Source organism: Cephus cinctus, unplaced genomic scaffold, assembly GCF_000341935.2.
Source record: "Cephus cinctus unplaced genomic scaffold, Ccin1 Ccin1_scaffold0160, whole genome shotgun sequence".
NCBI classification, from domain to species: Eukaryota; Metazoa; Arthropoda; class Insecta; order Hymenoptera; family Cephidae; genus Cephus; species Cephus cinctus.
Window position 1 is genome coordinate 3,447,835 of NW_014332886.1, and position 18,426 is coordinate 3,466,260.

The 18,426-nt window shown below is 40.0% G+C and overlaps 2 protein-coding genes across 3 annotated transcripts in view; one reads left to right on the top strand and one right to left on the bottom strand.

Annotated features, from left to right (window-relative positions):
- The window catches only part of LOC107263617, a 130,371-nt gene extending 123,595 nt beyond the window's left edge, over window positions 1–6,776 (bottom strand). Inside the window, exon 1 of the mRNA XM_015730995.2 lies at window positions 6,487–6,776. The gene's annotated coding sequence lies outside the window, so the exon portion shown is untranslated. The remainder of the gene's footprint in view (window positions 1–6,486) is intronic.
- Window positions 6,777–10,221: 3,445 nt separating this feature from the next.
- LOC107263828 lies at window positions 10,222–18,224 on the top strand. Of its 2 annotated transcripts, none has more exons than XM_015731459.2 (6): window positions 10,222–10,275; window positions 12,047–12,259; window positions 16,707–16,875; window positions 16,977–17,146; window positions 17,239–17,355; window positions 17,443–18,224. In XM_015731459.2, the coding sequence occupies exons 1-6, from the start codon at window positions 10,238–10,240 to the stop codon at window positions 17,612–17,614; spliced, it is 879 nt and encodes a 292-aa protein (XP_015586945.1). In that variant the 5' UTR covers window positions 10,222–10,237; the 3' UTR covers window positions 17,615–18,224. The 2 variants fall into 2 exon arrangements, with proteins under 2 accessions (XP_015586945.1, XP_015586946.1); XM_015731460.2 differs by having other exon boundaries at window positions 16,995–17,146.
- Window positions 18,225–18,426: the final 202 nt, after the last annotated feature.

Consider the following 18,426-nt stretch of genomic DNA (forward strand, 5'->3'; position numbering starts at 1 on the left):
TATATATATATATATATATATATATGAATAACACGGCGAGCTAGTAGGTATGTTTAGGACAGTCAATGGATTTTAACAAGCTCGACATGGGATACCAAATGGAGTCTGGTACATTGGCGAATTGTGGACGGCGATCGTGCCAAATGGAAACTGGCTGAAAGGTTTTAAAACGGTTGAGCAAAAAAATATAATGAACCAAAATGGGCAGACACGAATGACAAGTAGATAAACGATTTTGCTTACATTTTATTTTGTTTCGTGAAACAGTCGTACCATCCTGCACTAAATGACGAAATAGAATTTATAGCTTTTTCACGAACAGATTCTCTTAACCCCCCGACTGCTCTATTTACGATCATACACGACGTAAGAAATTTTGAATGCGATAGGATGTTATCGGAAGAGGTGGCTGAACGACCGATGAAATTAATTAATGTCTACCGATAAATACTAATCGGACTTTAAATTAATGTCTGATTGAATAACATAAAAAAAAGTAGATTCTATAATTTTTTTTAAATTGACGCCCGTCTTAACTATGCTCTTTCAAAATTATACTTGTGACGAAAATTTCGTAATAAGTGAAAAGAAAAAAATTGACTATAATACCTCCTTACTGCCAGTACACCTGTCTGTCTTTAAAAACTCGTGTGGTTCCGCTTGGAGTAATATTTCTTTCACATATTTAAGAAAGCAATGACGTAATAATTGGTAATCTAACAATTTTTGGGCTTGGCTGTCCAGACGAGTCCTCACCGCGTTCCGAGTCTTCATTAATATTTATGAATACCAGGAGGAGGAAATATACGAAAACCAAAGTCATACGAGCCCCTCTTGTGTATACATTTCCAAATGCATATATGAACCACATAATCATATGCAGAACAATATTAAAGTCGGTTCCACTCTTCAGGATATGCTAAAAAAGGAGCTAAAAAATAATACTTCATATTAAAAAAAAAATTCGAAAAAATTTTCAAAAATATGTGTCCCAGCCCACAATTCCAAGTGATTACGTAAATAATAAGACTGCAACCGCCAAAGTGAAAAATCGAAGTAAAATCAATTGCAAAATTAGGAGCTAATTAAATGCCCGAATTAAAAATGTACAGCTCCACCCATTTTGACTGCCGGGTATCTAAGGAGCTCTTAAATCCTAGAATAGCTTCCAAGTGTTGAAACACCTTAATTTCCATGCGGAAAGGTAAAGAGGTGTCTTCTCTCTTGTGGCCAGAGGGGAGGCAGGGTTGGTTTTTCGATAAGAGGATGAACTTCAAATCTGGCTATTGCATATTTCTGAAGCAAATTAGCTCTTAAGTCCTACGTATTTTTTGTTTCATTTTTTAATTATTCATCTCGTGGCGTTTCCAAATTTTTCAAGCTAGCACCGCCACGGGTTTCGACTAAAAGAGACGGAGCTATAAAATTGTAATTAGGGCCCTTGACGAGCTCTTGAATAGCTCCTAATCTTCCAACAGACCTTATTTCGATTTTCCACCGTGTCGGTTGCCAGCATTATTGACGTCAGGTTATTTCGTAAGACCTTTTCGAAATTTTCAATATTCGATTGTTCCTCCCCCAGAGCTATTGCACCGACGTCTGACGTAGGATTGATTCCAGATGCCGATGAGGCGTCGGGGCGTCGCACGTGCGTCGAAAATAGTCGTAGTGTAAAGGGAAGAAGTTAAAAAGTAAAGAAGAAACGGAAAAGCACGAGTAACGCACGAGAGACGAGAAAAACCAAAGAGAGTAAAGCTCTCTTGGTCCCATCGTGTAACATGGAAGGATAGTTTCCACAGGGCGACCGGATGCGGCTTAAACATTTCCCATTTCCTTTTGCTCCGTTTCGTCTCACATGTGGCTAAACAAGCATGACCCTACTATACGCACACGTTACACGCGTACACGTACGAATCGTACAAGTGGCATGCGGGTTTCATCACGGGTGGGAGAATGGTAAGTGCAGGGATTGCGGAGCAGCACGCGTGCTGCGATATGCGTGACGGCTGACATCTTCAAAACACATGTGCGAATCTTCGTCACGAGGTCGAGGATACGGATGCGGTCGTAATTTGCATTTTTCATTGATTAACTGGCACCGAGAAGATAAGGAAGAGAAAAGCTGATCTGTCATATACCGGAAGTACAGAAAAAATTAACATTACAATATTGCGTAATGGGAGTGTATACCTCGTTCGAGCTAACGCCGCTAAGAAATTTGTTTTTAACGAAGAACACTGAGTCCGGCGACAGGACATCGTACTAGTCTAAAATGAGACCATAGTTATGATGAATGTCTTTTCCGATTTTCTTTTCTGGTGGTGTTAGCTCGAAGGAGATATTCGGTAATAAATGATAAAATTATTCTCCCTTTATTAAATCCTTTCGTTACTCAGCAGGGACACACGAAATACTCAACGCAATGCATTCTGGTAAGGCCGGTTGCATACTTCCAGGCGCCAACTATCGCTATTACTGCTCCAATTACTGTCACGTCAAGGACCAGCAGCGTTTGAAAGGCCAATCAAGCGTTTTCAATTACACCGCAGCTGTTTTTTTCTTCTTCATTCAACAGATATAACACGACGCGATTGGAAATGAGTCGCGATCTATACAGTGATTGAGCTAGGAAACTACGTAACGGCTGGCGTCTGTACGTTAAAAATTTTCTATAAGATGATCGTTCCATAGATAACGCAGAGCTAGATAGTAAACAGTGGTCGTCCAAAAGTTATGATTAATCGCCACTGATTAGAAATTACTATAATTATTATTCCCATCTCATCTACCAAATTTTATAAATAAGATCTATATTAGATAAAGATATGAAAAAAAAAATTTCAAAACGGACTCCCTCCCTGGATTTCGTGAAAACATTGTTTTCGGGGTTTCAAGTATTTTCGGTGTAGTAGTTAATAAATTCCAGGAAATTAAGAAATGTCTGGCACGGCAGCTGTCGGGAATCAGTATCCCTCGAATGAAAAAAAAATAATAATAGTGCCACAGGTAACCCAGTACACCAGTGGCTGTCACAATGACAGAAGTGTCAGGTAGACAAGAAAGAGGAGCAGAGCACATGGATAAGGCGTACGGTTCCCGAAGGAATGTTCCCTGCAGGTCGGCAGGTTTCACCGCTCCTTTGTCCGTGAGATTTCGACCTGCTGCCGACCATCTGCTCCATCGGGTCAGGATTTTTCCTCCCCCGAAGGAAATTACCAGGGTCGACTTTTTCTTCTCCATCCTTCAGGACCCACAATTTTTCTGGGAAACTCCAATCTACGCATCCCACAACAACCCTCCTATGTGAATCGCGAGAAGAATTCGTATATTAAAGACACGGACTCCTGGCAGTCTTCTGAAATCTCGAGTAAGATGGGGGGAAGCATCCTGGCAGTTGCGCCATCGTTATTTCCAAGATTGGAAGCACGTGACCGTCCTCGTGAAAAGGCCGTAAAGCGCTACTGCGCTCCCGGCATTTCTGTTTTGTCTCAGGCATCACAGAAACATAAACAAAGATCTTTCGACGGTCTCGATAGACTCTTCGCCACTAAGTACTGCGGTAAGGATATAAAGAAAAACAAAGCGTTCGAGGTTTCCCGAGTCGAAGAAACAGACTATAAAATTTTTTAAATTTTATACGATAAAAAAATTTCTATAGACTCGATGCAATTTTGTACGATTGAAAAATATGAATTTTATTTCCTAACGTCTCAGTTCGCTGTGTCAAATGGTATATTTAACGAAGTGAAAGGATTCTGTACTTTGGCAGAGAAACGTCTGTCCCGTCTAGTGGCGCTTGAAAAACATCTAAGAGATACGATGCACCTAGAATCGCTCCGAGGGCCACCTAAGATGTTCTTGTTCCTCTTCGCCTCTCTCTTATTGCTTTCTTAGTTCTTTACTCGAGCAGTATGGACGCAGCTGCGTATCACGACTTTCCGTATCCATATAGAAGAACAGTTTTGTACGTAGCAAGTAGGTTTGGCTCGTCAATCCTATACACGTCCTTGGCGAGACGCGTAGCGGCTCTCAGGAATCTCAAAATCACTTACGGCTTCTTTGAAGCCGTCGTAGTTGGACTATCTGTCATCGGAACTTGGAAGCGATACCTTATTCGACGAATGGATGACGTGCAGTAATGCAATCGTTAGAAACGATCAAAAAGAGAGAATCGATTATTGTTAGGGTTATCGGATATTCCGTGAATTTGACGTGGCGAATCAGAGTCCTTGAGAAATTCTTATTAGATTTAGGAGGAAGCTATTTCTATTTTATACCTTTCTACCTCTCCCCTTCCATCTCACGCCTTTGTACATACACAAGGACTTCTTTTCCTTCCAACGCGTATTCCACGGCTACACGTGCCATTTGACAATGACTGTTTGTTCGTTTATGGCGAGCTGCGTGAATTTCGAGAACTCCAAAACTGGTAAATGGCTGCTTTGACGTTTAGTATTGACACGATGATAGAATCGTTTGAATCTTCATTACCGACAAGTTCGAATAATCGTTCCAATCGATAATACAGATTTTCATGACTGCCTCTGCGAAACCATCTCGTTAACGAGTAATATCCGGCGGGACTTTGTGCTTTCATTGTCGAAAATTCACGTGGCTGACTGACAACAGTGTAATCTCACGCACTCGTAAGGCTCGCATGACGTTCATGAGAATGGGCTGTTGAATTTAATAACTAGCTATTCAAAAAATGAGATCGTTCATGGTCAATGGATTTTAATGTAAACACTCACGAAGATTCTCTTCCCAGACTAAACGTACACGACTAAAGATTATTGGACGGAGACTAGGAAAAAAGTGTGCGCACGTTTAAAAAAAATATCCGTTCTAGGCAGCCTACCTGGGGCACATTGTGCACGCGGCGTAAAGCGTAATTTGAAATTTTGTCGTATTTCGCGCTCCAGTAGGACTCGAATTCCTTGTTGCATTCGCCAACCCGCAAGATTGACGAGGGTGGATGAGAGAGAGAGAGAGAGAGAGAGATGTAAATAGTAGACCCCAGGAAATGTAGAGAACGAATTTTTTTTATTTCTAAAATATCTTATCACCCGTCAATTTTAGGTCATTAGGGTACTTGTACTTTTGGACTCGAAACTGGATGCTCTTTTGATTTTCGGAAGAAAAATTGCATCGTCCCATTGAAAAAATGACATTTCACCTTCGAATTATCTTAACGCTTGAACTCAATAAGAAATTCAATGACAACGTTTTTAAAAATCTAGCTTCATTTTCGAAAAAATCAACCTAGTCACTATAAATGCTCCGCCCCGTATACTACGGTATACCATATACACTATTTCTTTTGAATGACTAGGGCGGCAGAAGAAATCTTCCTCTGCCACCACCGCCTATTTCGGTCCAGACGGTAGCTTCGCTTTTCGTTAGGGGAGAACATTATTTCGGGCACGTTCTCCTTTCACGCAATGGTTCAGATCTGTACCTTGCGTCTCTTTGATAAATCCAATTGGGTATATGACTGTCCATAGATTCGAATCCAACAAATAGAGAGCAGATATGAAACAGTGGTGTACAGCGAGAAAGAGAGAGAAAGACACTGGCAAATCCTGATACATTAATTTGTTAACCACATAGAAGTATACGTAACTACATAGTGTACTTGTCGCAATCGCAAAGCCGCTCTCTGAGAACTGGTTTTCGGCCCGCGAGCATCGACAGGATTGTATTTTAACGTATAGACATAATACACCGTGATCGTGTACGTAGCTAACCAATGGCCAAGGGTATCTCTTGGATGTAGGTATACATTGTGCAGGGGTGGTACAAGAGAAGAAAGAAGAGGCAGCAAGAGAAAGAGAGATAAATATAAGGAGAGAATAAAGAATCGGAGAATGCAGAGGATTCCGACGGATGCACCGTGAATGCGAATGGGTCCGTGTACAGTGTGACTATAGGTACCTGGTGCAGAACGGTTAGACGCTAAAACCCAAAAGGTCTTGGGGACAAAGAATCCTGCAGAAGCACGTACCGATTTTTCCGTGCTCTTGACAAAGATGGACGGTGGGCTTATTGAAATTGTGTGTAGTAAAGGAATAACGGGAATGTAAACAGAAAGAGCAATGGCTCATATAAGCTGGATTAAACGAAGCTGTTAGCCATCAACGTCTCGGTACAGGCAATCTGACTAATAACAATGCCCGTATCGCGTCCATTATGATATTTATTACCACACGTCATTTCTCTCGGGCTGCACGCCGCATTCTCCGTCCGTAATATTGTATCTTAATTCGTTTCACTTATTTCGCCCTCTTCCCTTCATAATTGTACTATGGATCTTTCATTATTTCATACAGACATCTCCGTTATCGTGACTCCCTAATATATTTTTTCTCTTTAATCTTACACGGAATGATTTACGTTGATCTACGCGGGTGTTGCATTGCCGTCACTTATGGTAATTAAAAAGATAAAACTTATCCCTACTGCAGTATATATTCGATCCCCACTTACCATGATTTCAGCTGCCGGCGCGTAAAACAAACAAAACAAATCACTGTCAGTAATATCCTTGCGCGCAGGAATCATTTTGCTTGACCGAGAGACACATTGAGTTTTTTCAAAACTTAAACACTTTACACAGGCTAACTTTTCACTTCACTTTCACACTTTTCACTGGATGCGCCAGAGGAACGTTGAGATTATGACCACGTCGTGAAAAATAACAAAATTCGTGACAGCGCGGGCCGGAGGACGAACCGGACGACAGGTCGGCGGCGACGCAACAAGTGATCCAGTGGGACTCGGATATTTAGTTCTTTCAGTAGCCACGCTTGCGCGCAGAGATGGCGCCACTGGATAGAGAGATACTGCCGCATTCTCTGATCCAGCGCATAGACTCTATCCTCAAGATTAACTAAGCTGACAGTATAAAAGCAAAATAATCCATTCGGGTACTGAAATGGTAAGACGAACTGATAAATAATCGTTGGCTGAAGGTAAATGGACTAGGTATGTTACAAGGATTGGCCTCAAGTGAGACTGGATGTCACAATTGAGTTACCGGCTGAAATACCACAGTTACAAATGCACTGAACGATGGTGCTTACTACTAAACAGAATTAGAAACTATCAAAGTAACTATTCACATTAAAACATTACCTTTTTAGACGACGAATGGCGCTGGCTGCATTACCTTTGTTGGGTATCGCGAAGGACAAGTGCAAAGAGGAAATCCGTGAGACACACGTCGCATGCAATACGAGAAAATGAACAATCTATATTGCGCCGTTCGAGCCTTCGCGGCATACGACTAGGTAATTTCTGTTATACTGAATTCTTTCGTGACTGCACAACTCCCGCCACGTCGGAAAGCGGCTTCTCGTAGTATTTGTTACCCGCGCTTGGTAACTTGGTTACCGACGCGTCCGCCGCCTACTGGCTCGGATCGTGCAATAGGACGTCATCGTATCTTTTTTAAGCGACTCGGTAAATTCTCGCATCACGTACAAGCAACCAACGTTACAGGCAACAGCCAATCGAGACTCCTTACGCTAATGGACTATGTATGCTTTTAACTCGATCTGGCACAAGCAAATAATTTAAATTCTTTTATAGAATTTCAACTAACGTCTTCCCTACTCCTTTGTGTTATTACTGCTGCTTATACTTGTTGATGATTTGTCATTTGATTGAATTGTCATTTAATAATTTATAAAACATTAAGTGATTCCTTATAGAGTACTACTTGACGAAAAAACGTAACCCACATTTTACGTTAGGGGAAACTATTGTTACATACATTATATCTCCATTCATCAAGTCAATACACGTACATACCTATTGACATTAGAAATATCAGTTTTCGAATCAACGTATATCACATCCATAGCAACATATAGAAAATGACAGCTTTCACGGGTGATTCATCAATATCATATGATACCTTTGGAAATAACACATCCATAGCATCGACCAAGCATGCTGATTCAAATATCCATCACTTCTCGTAATAAAATTCCTTTACAAAAAATATTTCCTATTAACCATTATTATTTGGGCTAAAAAACAATAGCCATTTCTACATCCACCAAGCATCCTATTGTCACATCCGCACGTTCATTTTTCTTGTTAAGACATCGATCAGTCGAAAAAGAAAGAATTAGCCACTCACTGTCACAACTATTTACGCTTGATGTCTAGCGCCAACTTCTTACTCCCAGATAAGAGTCAACCACGACAATTCAACTTGTAATATTTACTTATCAGTCAACTTTCATCGTTCCGCAAGTCTTGTAACACATTGCATCGCCCTCCATCATATCCCGGTGTCAACATCCTCTGTATTTCATGAACCGAAATATTCGGAGATATCCAGATGATTTACTGACCCAAGAAATTAATATAACGTTATCACGAATATAATAATAAATGTACATAATATAAAACAATACCCACGTCTTTCAGTACATCCAATTGCAACAACCGTACAAGTCAAAAGCATACATAGCCCATTAGAGTTCAGTTGGGGCAGCCACTATGGCGGAGAAATTGAACCTGACCTTATTCGATCGAAGTGTCTTGTGAATCGAATCGCGAATCCGATCAGATCAGGTTAGGTTAGGTAGTCTGAACTGGCCACTCCCTTTATTGGATCGGCAAGCAGAGTAACGAAGAGAGTCGAACCAAAGTCAAGCCTGCCAACCAAGTCTGACTGACTGACTGTCCAGGGAGCAACCATCCTGGCAGCGACTTTCTTTTCGACTCTCTGATTAATCTTGGCTCCACGAGGTGTCCATTCGACGCCGACGTCGTCAAGTCGATTATTTCATGGCGCCTTCTCACCAGTATATCAGCCTCCTTCGCACTTCAGAATGCAGCGAGAGGCCGCGTAAGAATACCAAAGATCATAACCAAAATATCACATGAGTCTTGGAATCAATCCTACTACAGCCAGTACTACAAGGCTTTGTTTCAAGACCTTGGCTCGGGCTGTGAATTCATATACGTATATATACATATATATTATTTCCAATATATAATCTTTAAAAATCACATCAGGCTTCTGACTAACACAATATGAATAAAAAATTGGATCCTCGTGTCACGTTTGAAAAAACCCAGAGGGCTGAAGAGGGGCGGGGCACTTTTCGATAAATATGTATTTAATTGCTCCACATGACGCAACACGGTGTTTTGGACAGGATAGCACGCGGTCCCATAAGAGATCGCGACTCGTGCATGTATTTATGTATCATGCGTGTATAATAGGTATAGCGTGATACGCTTTTATACCCGCACAGTCTCATTTTCTCTTACAGTGAATGTTACATAAGATGACAGATATGTAACTTGCAGCCACCGTGCTACTCTGCCCTGAAATCGGACCGCATTCCTGTCGAGGTGGACCTGTCGGGTCCCAATTATCGATAAATAATTCGATCACACTTTATACAGGGATTCTGTAGTGTATACCAACCTATATATATATATATATGCTGTCTCCAAGATGGACGCACCTCGGAAATGCCGGAACTGCCTCCAGCTCAGGGTGGAGCAATTCAACGTATGGATTCACCTCCGTATCCAAAGCCTCGGGGCCCCATCATGTATTCTTATGAGTGACGAACCAGGAGACGCCTGTCGACGCTACGTAAACGCACCGACTACAAATATCTTTCACAACGTTTTCGACGATTTCGAGCAGCGTCTCCCAGCTCCTCGTATATCTAACTTATCCGACTGTACGTATAGCAATCGGGGAGAACGATCGTAAACCGGCGGCGGGACTTTCGTGAAAAGGTCAGAAGACACGTAATTAAATGGACAAGCGGCACGATCGACGAATATTGCATCCCGTATATTTTTCATTGCGCTGACTTTCACGCGTGATGATATTGGCACTGGTTTTCACTGGTGCGCGTGGTATTAGATTTTGAGATTTGGGCTCGCGTGGGCTCTCGGATGTTTTTCGATAAAAAATTCGAGACATCGCGAGCGGTGATTTCTTTTTTTTCCTTCTTCTTTCTCTGCTCATGGACAATTTTATAGGTTATGAGGATATAGGTATAAAGTGTTCCTTGATTGTTGTATGCTTGTCTCTTGATATTCAATTGATACCTTGGTTATGTGTTTGCTTGGTACCTTTTTTTTTATGATATTGGTAACGTGTTTCTTGTTTATCTTGTGTTTTTGGCTTGAATCTTAATTCGTATCTCCTTCTTTTCTCTCGTTGAATAATTGAAAATCAAATGAATGATCGGGCATGAGGGACACTGCGGTGGAATTCTTGCCTTCAGCAAGGTAGGTACGGGACCGTATCTTTACTTTCACTGCTTACGCGCGATCTAAAACACGTTGTCCAATGGTGTACGGAATTTTTTTGAAAATGTCTAGAAATATTTATTATAATTGTATTATCTTTTTTGTAAACGTTTATGGACCTATTGTTCACTTCTATGGTTGGATAAGAATCTTAGGGTATTTGGTAGTTTGGTAAATGTATTAATTTTACTTGCCCCATGGCGACAATAGTTTCTCGCTTTTACCCACAAAGCCGAGGAATTCGAATTCTCATTGTTCGGGACACTCCTGCGAGGATGATGAGTTGTAGATTCAGTACCGTGTTATAAATTACGTGATTCGAGGACAACAGTGCAGTCGGTATATACTGGGTAATACATTTTTTTATGACGTCCCCAGACGCCTCGACCGGACCCGAGGGATGAAATAATTTCAAGTCATTTTCAAAATATTGTTTCACCATGATATTCGTAATATTAAATATTTTGATGTTTATATTTTTATTTATGTACGATTCTTAATGTTGAGGCAGGTCAAAAATCAGATAATTTTTTTTTTATTACGTCGTTTAGAAATTCCAAATCGACTCTGAAACACGTATAAATTTTGCTCGGACCCACTCGTTAAAATTGCCATAAGGAATTCGTTCGATCGTCGCAGTCGATAGGATGAAATTAGAAAAGAAAAAACTTTCGAAGATGGTGCCACGACTACTGTTCAATCGACTATCTAAACCTTTGCAATGCAAATAAAAAGTTGAAAAATTTTGGCCAGGGACATGTGACATCATCCTTTTATATGCCTGACGCTAATTCACGTCGTTAATACCAACCTAGCAAACTGTTTTCTAGCGTAATGATTTTTGTTCATAGTCACACGTCTTATCACAGATAGCATTTGTGGGATGAAATTTGCATAACTCCTTTGCGGATGGATATACACATCACGTACCGTTGGTTAATTCGCAGGTTGCATACAATTTGCATATTCAAGTTATTTAATGATCTCATCAACGTGATAATCGCAAGTATCGATGGCCTCTCTTGACTTTTAAAAACTTCAACTAGCTTTTGACACTTAATCTATACGTAGTCGATTTATTTATTTGAAAAATTACCTATTCTAAATTTACAGACTCTTATCACGATCGTTTACATTAAACGCGCAGTGAATGTTTACTTCGTCATGAAATGACTTTTACCGCTGTAAATGCATTGTTACACGATGCATGCACGAATGGATGCGCCGCGAGGTGCGAAGGAATTGCAAAGCTTCGTTACAGAATACCGAGTGAAACTTCCTGTACCGGGGAGTATCGAAACCGAAAATAATTCACTTTCGAGAAATCGTCGAAAATCGTTCTAGTAAAAGTTTGCTGACGTTATATATATATTTAAGAAAAAAAAAAAAAACGAACAATTTCCCACTTTTCATACAACATAAACATAACCTGCAAATTGGCCTTCGTACCTTCAATGAAACGATGAAAAAAAATCCAAAACAATATATGACCAAAGTAACTATTATTATTATATTTAAATTTATTTTTACAAAATATACATATATCATTATTTTCATTATTACCATTTATCATTATCACGCGACGACTACTTCGATATTTTGGGTCAAAGTTGAAACCTATTTCGTACACGACCCCACCTGAGGCGGATTCGCTTCTACGAGTGAATCCCTCAGGATGAGAAACACACCAACGGGGTATCGACTGTTGAGTATGGTGGTTGGTACCAGAGTGAGAGTGCCATATATATAGAGAGAAGGGGAAACTCCGCTCGGCACTCCAAAGTACACAGCCTCCGCGTTTGCAGTGGTGTGCTTCGTTCTTGCTTCTTTATTTATCTCCACGATTCGATTTCGAAGCTTCATTTAAAGTCACGAGTTCATCCTTACATCAAGTGGAAAAAAGAGGGACGCTCGCAGGGCGAAGTAAAGACACAAGGAGCATCATGAAATTCACCGTTATCACGTAAGTACCCAAAAGTCACGTAAAGTCAGTGTAGATGATAATTTAAAGAATTGTCACTTTCAAATCTTCTATAATTCACTATAGAAATACGTAGGCATTTATTAAAGATACGAAACACATGAAAAAAAAATAGAATACTTTTATTCAACCAGATACTCTATAGAAAATCGTTCCTTGGCCATTAATTTATATCGAAGGACTACCAGATCGTGTATAATAATTATTACACTCTGTGATTGTCCAACTCGTATATAATTGCCTGATGTCATTAATTCCCTTTTTCACTTACCACATTAACCTTCGACGGTAACGGCGCTTACACTACTTACTATAGTATCTGTCATCTACAATCACTCCGAAATCAACTGGTTTCTGTACGTGAAGCTAAAACGACTGTACGGTAAATAAAATTCGTAACTGTACAAAGTTTGCGCAAGTATTCTCCATTGTTAAGAATGACATTAAGCCTTTATAGTCGTATATGTATTAAAACTGGTAAACAAGGAGAGGAGCGCTGCCGCGATGGCGTCGAATGATTTGCTGAAAGGGAACGGCGTGATCGAAGCCGAGAGTGAACGTCCGAGAGTGAAAACATATGGTGACGGAGCAAAATGGAAAGTGGTTTTAACCAGAAAATCTCGAAGCATGTGTATGGCGAGAACGTATGATGGGTGTAGTATCGAATGAAAAAAAAAATTTTTTTAATTACATAAAATCCCTGCGAATCTCATAAGCAATTACATATAAGCGTACAGTAAATAGTGAGAATACAATGTTTGCATAACAGGACGTGTTTTCACGATCGCGACGTGTCGCCAGCGCAAGTACCGTTACCTGATACAGTATGAGAACGGGTCTGTTCGTTGTATCCAAAAAGTATAAGTACGCGTGCAATTTTCCAATAAGAAATATTTATTAATGCAGTAAGGCAAAAGCGCTCAGACAATAATAGCTGCGGTGTAACAATAAGAAAATAATGACAGGCTGCTCGCGTAACTGTTTTACCATTATGTGGCGCTACTGGATGTCATTGTACTTACTCTTATTGTTCTACTGTACGTCTGACCGATATAAGAGCTTACTACTGGAGCATATGTTACCGGTTCTCAATACGCGACAGATTCGTTTACAATAACGGCGACGGGCGTGAAATCGTTATTACAGACCCAATAGGATGTCTAATCTTGATTTTTCGGTAAAATCAATAGGACGTAATGTAGACATAGTATTGGTCGTTTTTATTTTTCTTCTCGCAAGATCGTTGCGTACCACTGTAAGAGCAGAGGAGCGACAAAACGTAAAGTTACAACACGTAGCGAGGCTTTTGACCAGGAATTATACCGAACTACGCAATGTCTGGTGCGTCACAAGTTAATTCTTTTTCCCAAAATTTTTATTACGTCTTTTTCGTCATTTCTTATTTTAGCAATTTCTTTGATGTCGTTTGTGTATTTTTTGTCACTTCAATGATTTCACAAATTTTCTCAAATTCTATGTATTTACTTTGATTCGCGTTCGTTGATTCCTGTCTTTAACCAAATCCAACTGACTTCGTTTCATTTAACGATTTTTTATGTGCACAAGTAGAAACAGACGTCGCAAGGACATTCGATTGTTGTACCGAAGTCTTGAAACAGGTTTGACTCGAGTCAAAGAAACAAAAAGGAATCGACCGCTTTTTTTGTATATCTATCAAAAAAAGCACACGTGGACATAAAAAGCATGAATATAAAGTATAATTCGAATTTGGATAATTCTTTAAAGATTCTGTGTAAATAGAATATTTTTTTTAAGTTTCACTTTAAACATCCGACAGGAGGATTAAAAGAGTAAAAATATTTTCGAAATTTTTTCATAATCCCGGCGAACCTTCATTTTCCACTGAATGATAGATCGATCGATCATCCATTCATTATACAAGATCCCCGTCCGGTTCTGAGCAGGAAATCGGGTAGTCTACAGATATATTATACGGGATACAACACACATGATTATGACACGTTAGAAACACAAGGTGTCATAGTAGCCCGAGAAGGTACTGAGAAATGTATGTAAATGTCTTGGATATTAACTACGTTATTTCTCCTTGACATTATTATAATTCTCTTTTACAAATGGCGGATTATATGTGTAATAATGCTTAACCGTTATACGCGTAAACTTTCCTCGTTCGAGGAGACTCGCGTCTATCACATAGCAACCAGGATTAATAGACTTGACGTGATGTCATCCGACTATGATAATTATGTACCGTTATCCTGATAATTAATCGTATATGGACTTTACGGAAAAGCATCCATATCCAAAGCCACGGAAACGTTAACAGTGAAGGCTGTTCTACTTTTTATGTGCGACCTTACACTTTGCCGAGGTGATCGTCGACCTTATTACAAGGTCGATCATTATCCTGACGAATAATCGTACGAAAACTTATTGGGGAAGCATCGGCGGTCACGAGGGTAGAATAAAATCTGATTGAATTCTCCATTCACAGATCTAGTCGTAAACGCTTAAAAAAAAAATAATAGACTTAGCCAAGCATGACTTCGACAATACAATGCAAGAAATTATGATTAAATTAACTAAATATTCACTGTATAAAAGCATAAAGTTTATAGATTCTAAAAAAAATTATTTTTCAAAATGAAAATCGATTGATTCACTTAACAGTGTCTATTATTGATTTTTTTTATTAATAACTATTACTTCTATCGATACCCAATCTACATACATAACTTACAGTATATAAAATCAGACGGTAACCTAGAGCACGTGGTTTCAGTCGCAAGGTAAAACAAGATACCAGTTCTAGGTTCAGCTTCGATTCCTGGTGAACGTTGGTTGGCTCAATCGGGGTCAACTGAAAGTGCTCAGGATACGTACCTACACCGGTACTCTTGGACGTCGAGTATATAATAAGTACAATCCGAGAGTGAACGAGAGACAAACCGGCATCGAAAAAGGACGAGGAACGGAGCTAGAGGGAGCAGGTCGTGTTGGCGTGTCGTTAAATGCTCGATCGCACGAAGCGGAATCCATACGATTTGTAGGGTGCTCGTACATATATGTAATATAAATAACAACGTGCTTTATAAAAGTAAAATACGCACGGTGTCCTCTGCGGGACCATTTCGCAGGACATTCATGAATTATTTATAGGAATTCTTATATGCTAGATATATGCATAAGAATATCGGCAAGCTACATACGTTCGTGATACCTATCGACAGGTATATTACATATTGAGCATATAGATATATATTACTATGCGGTATATAATTTCCCAGTGCAGAGGCGGATTTCTGGGTAGGTGAAATGCCGGCTACTACCGACAATCAGTATTACTCGTGGGGGACTTATTCTTGGAACGATTACAATATACGAATCGCATTTGCTGTATATTCATTTCGAAATGCGTCCTACGTCGGAATATTTATTGAAAATTACGAAAATTTCAAGAAGACTATATAAGTGTCTGGACAAGTAATACGAACAGCTTAACGATTTATGAAATCGAGTTGGCTCTGTTGAAATTTTCACAAAGCTTTCGTTAATCATTTGGTAATATCGATAATGTATTAGTTTGCTATTATGACGGTACCACTTATCCTCCTGGCAAGGACACCTCTGTCTACGGCTAAGATAATCGAACGCGATTCGCTTTGTAAGATCCTCACTTTCACTAACGCTTCGAGTTAGAGAGACGGACCAATCGGTACTGGGGTAACGAAATGGCTCGTATTATCACTACGCAGGTGGCGGACATATTGGAAATTAAAGAGGTTACAGTTTTGGCATTTACATAAGTGAGAAGTGAGCCCTGCCCATGTGACATTTTATGTAACAGAAAGAAAGTCATACATAACCGCTGTAACAAAGCAGACTCCTGATCTGTGCTTAGGGCATATGACTACTTATTGACTATTGGAATTTTGTCTAATTATAATTTCCTTGTGTTACATCGATATGAAGCTGCTGGATATATATTTTTCTTTTTATTACAATGCATGCCTCGTGAGAACGTTCAGAAATTGCATTGCTATTTCGCTAAGCTGATTTGACATTTGATTTATGTACGTTTGTAATATACGATTAATAATGAATTTATTTGTCACGTTTCGATATGTGTCTTTTATTCAAAATTCATGGCTGGTTTTCATGACATTTGTAAAGTCGCGCACGTATGAATCTATGCTGGCTACGACAGAGCCGATCCCAAGTGCCGTGAGCCAAGCAGAGAAAGTAAGTTTCGTACGTGAATGTCATAGGTCAGAATCCATCTGGTGTTGTCGTGCACGAAGTGCATAGTATACGCGACGTCTAACTTCCATTGTAAAACGTGAATCGACTCATTGTATGTTGTAAGGTCTACATGATACACAGAGTGCACAGCCTGTGATCTTGCATAGATGACATTATCTGAACTATAAAATATTTAATCTTTCAGATTGTTGGCACTGTGCCTTATAGCTATTGGCAGAGCTGCAGAGGAGGAGTACGATTATGAAGAGGAACCAGCAGCCCCGGTTACACCTGCGCCTGCGAGACCAGTAGGAAGACTAGGTGGGCTCTTGTCTGCAAGAGGTCGAGCTCCTGTGGGAAGAAAACCAGCAGCGGTAAGTTCAGCGTCTAATCTTATTGAATGCAATTGTATTGTATATCCTAAGGCACTAACTGCAGGACGTGAAATTGTAGAATAATTCAATATTAATGTAAGAATAACCTTGTTTCTCAGCCTTCGTCCACGACACCCAAGCCGGTCGAAGAACCCATCCAGAACGAAGAAGACAACGAAGAGGTTCTAGAGGAGAGTCAGGAACAGGAAGAAGCTCCCACCACGACAACGGAAGCCTCAAAGAAGTTGCGCATCGGTGTCAGGCCTTTCAGGTTGACGATTTTCTGAAAAATATATTAAACAATTGAACCAAGTACTAATTAAATAATAGCATAGGTACTAAAGGTCATTCCTGATTCCGCAGATCAAACGAGGACCTCCTGGCTGCCCTGAAGAGGAGAAGAGCTCAGGTCAGCAGTAGCCATTCACGGGAGACTGCGGCAACGCAGGCAGCTGCCGAAGCCACGACATCTAAACCGAAGTGAATAAAAAAATGAGTCATTAGAAAAAGAAAAAAATCATATTTATTGAAATTATTAATATTTAATTCGTCTTTTCATCGATAAAGGTCAACGTCCAATAATCGCATCAGGAATGGCTCATCCGGTGAAGCTCCTGCAAGGACGACGACTCGCGGACGATTCGGATCGACCCGAGGATCGAAGCCCATTCAAGAGGAGGTCGAAGAGACCCAACAGGAAGAGGTCCAAGTGAAGCCCAAACCCTACCGCAGAGGTTAGGCACGATTGGCGATTTCGGCCTGAGCGTCAATTCTGCATCGTTCATAAGAATGATCGAATGTCGAAGCAATGGATGTTCGCCGTTTCGTTCAATTAATGAATTCCTTACGAAATTTCATATCCCTCACGTCTTTATATTTTTTTTATACATACAAAAGTGCCCATACCGATCGATATTACTTTCTACTCTAACTACACGATGATATTATGTGTAATGTGTTTTTGAAAGTGTAATGTGATAGCAGTTTCGAGCAGTCCGTTATCATTGATACACGGTCGCTATGTAATTTTGCCAATTCCGACTGACGTTAAATAAAAGTGGTTATAGTAACTCGACTTCGTATAGGAAACAAATGTGAATGATAAGAGTATAATGAGAAACAACAATTCGCTGGGTTACCGTGTACGCGTACGAGAAAAAAAAAAATAAGTGCAATCTGTACAAAGGAACGCCTGAAATCATGTACATAGGAGACTATTGCCGTTCTCTGACTAACCTAAAATATTGTATAAATGTAAATTAATGAGAATAAAGGTAAAGCACACGAAGCGAATTCTTTCGCCGAGTGATAGTAATCTTTCACGTGGGCGTCCACATATTTACCCGAGAGCCTGACGAAACTGCATTTGTAGTAACCTTTACCATTATTCATATTACGATGATAGACCACAAAAGGAGGAACTGTCAACGATCCGCATGAATCTTACGTATGTTACGTTACGATAATCCTACTTGAATTTGCTATTTACGGTTTTGAAAATTCGTGCTCGGAAATTTATCTAAAAATTCATCCCCTCCTAGCACTGAGTGC

Coding starts and splice junctions, on each gene's coding strand:
- LOC107263828 (XM_015731459.2), top strand. CDS start 10,238: ATGAGGGACACTGCGGTGGAATTCTTGCCTTCAGCAAG. Junction 10,276..12,046: donor GAATTCTTGCCTTCAGCAAG/GTAGGTACGGGA, acceptor CCATATATATAG/AGAGAAGGGGAAACTCCGCT. Junction 17,147..17,238: donor ATCGGTGTCAGGCCTTTCAG/GTTGACGATTTT, acceptor CTGATTCCGCAG/ATCAAACGAGGACCTCCTGG.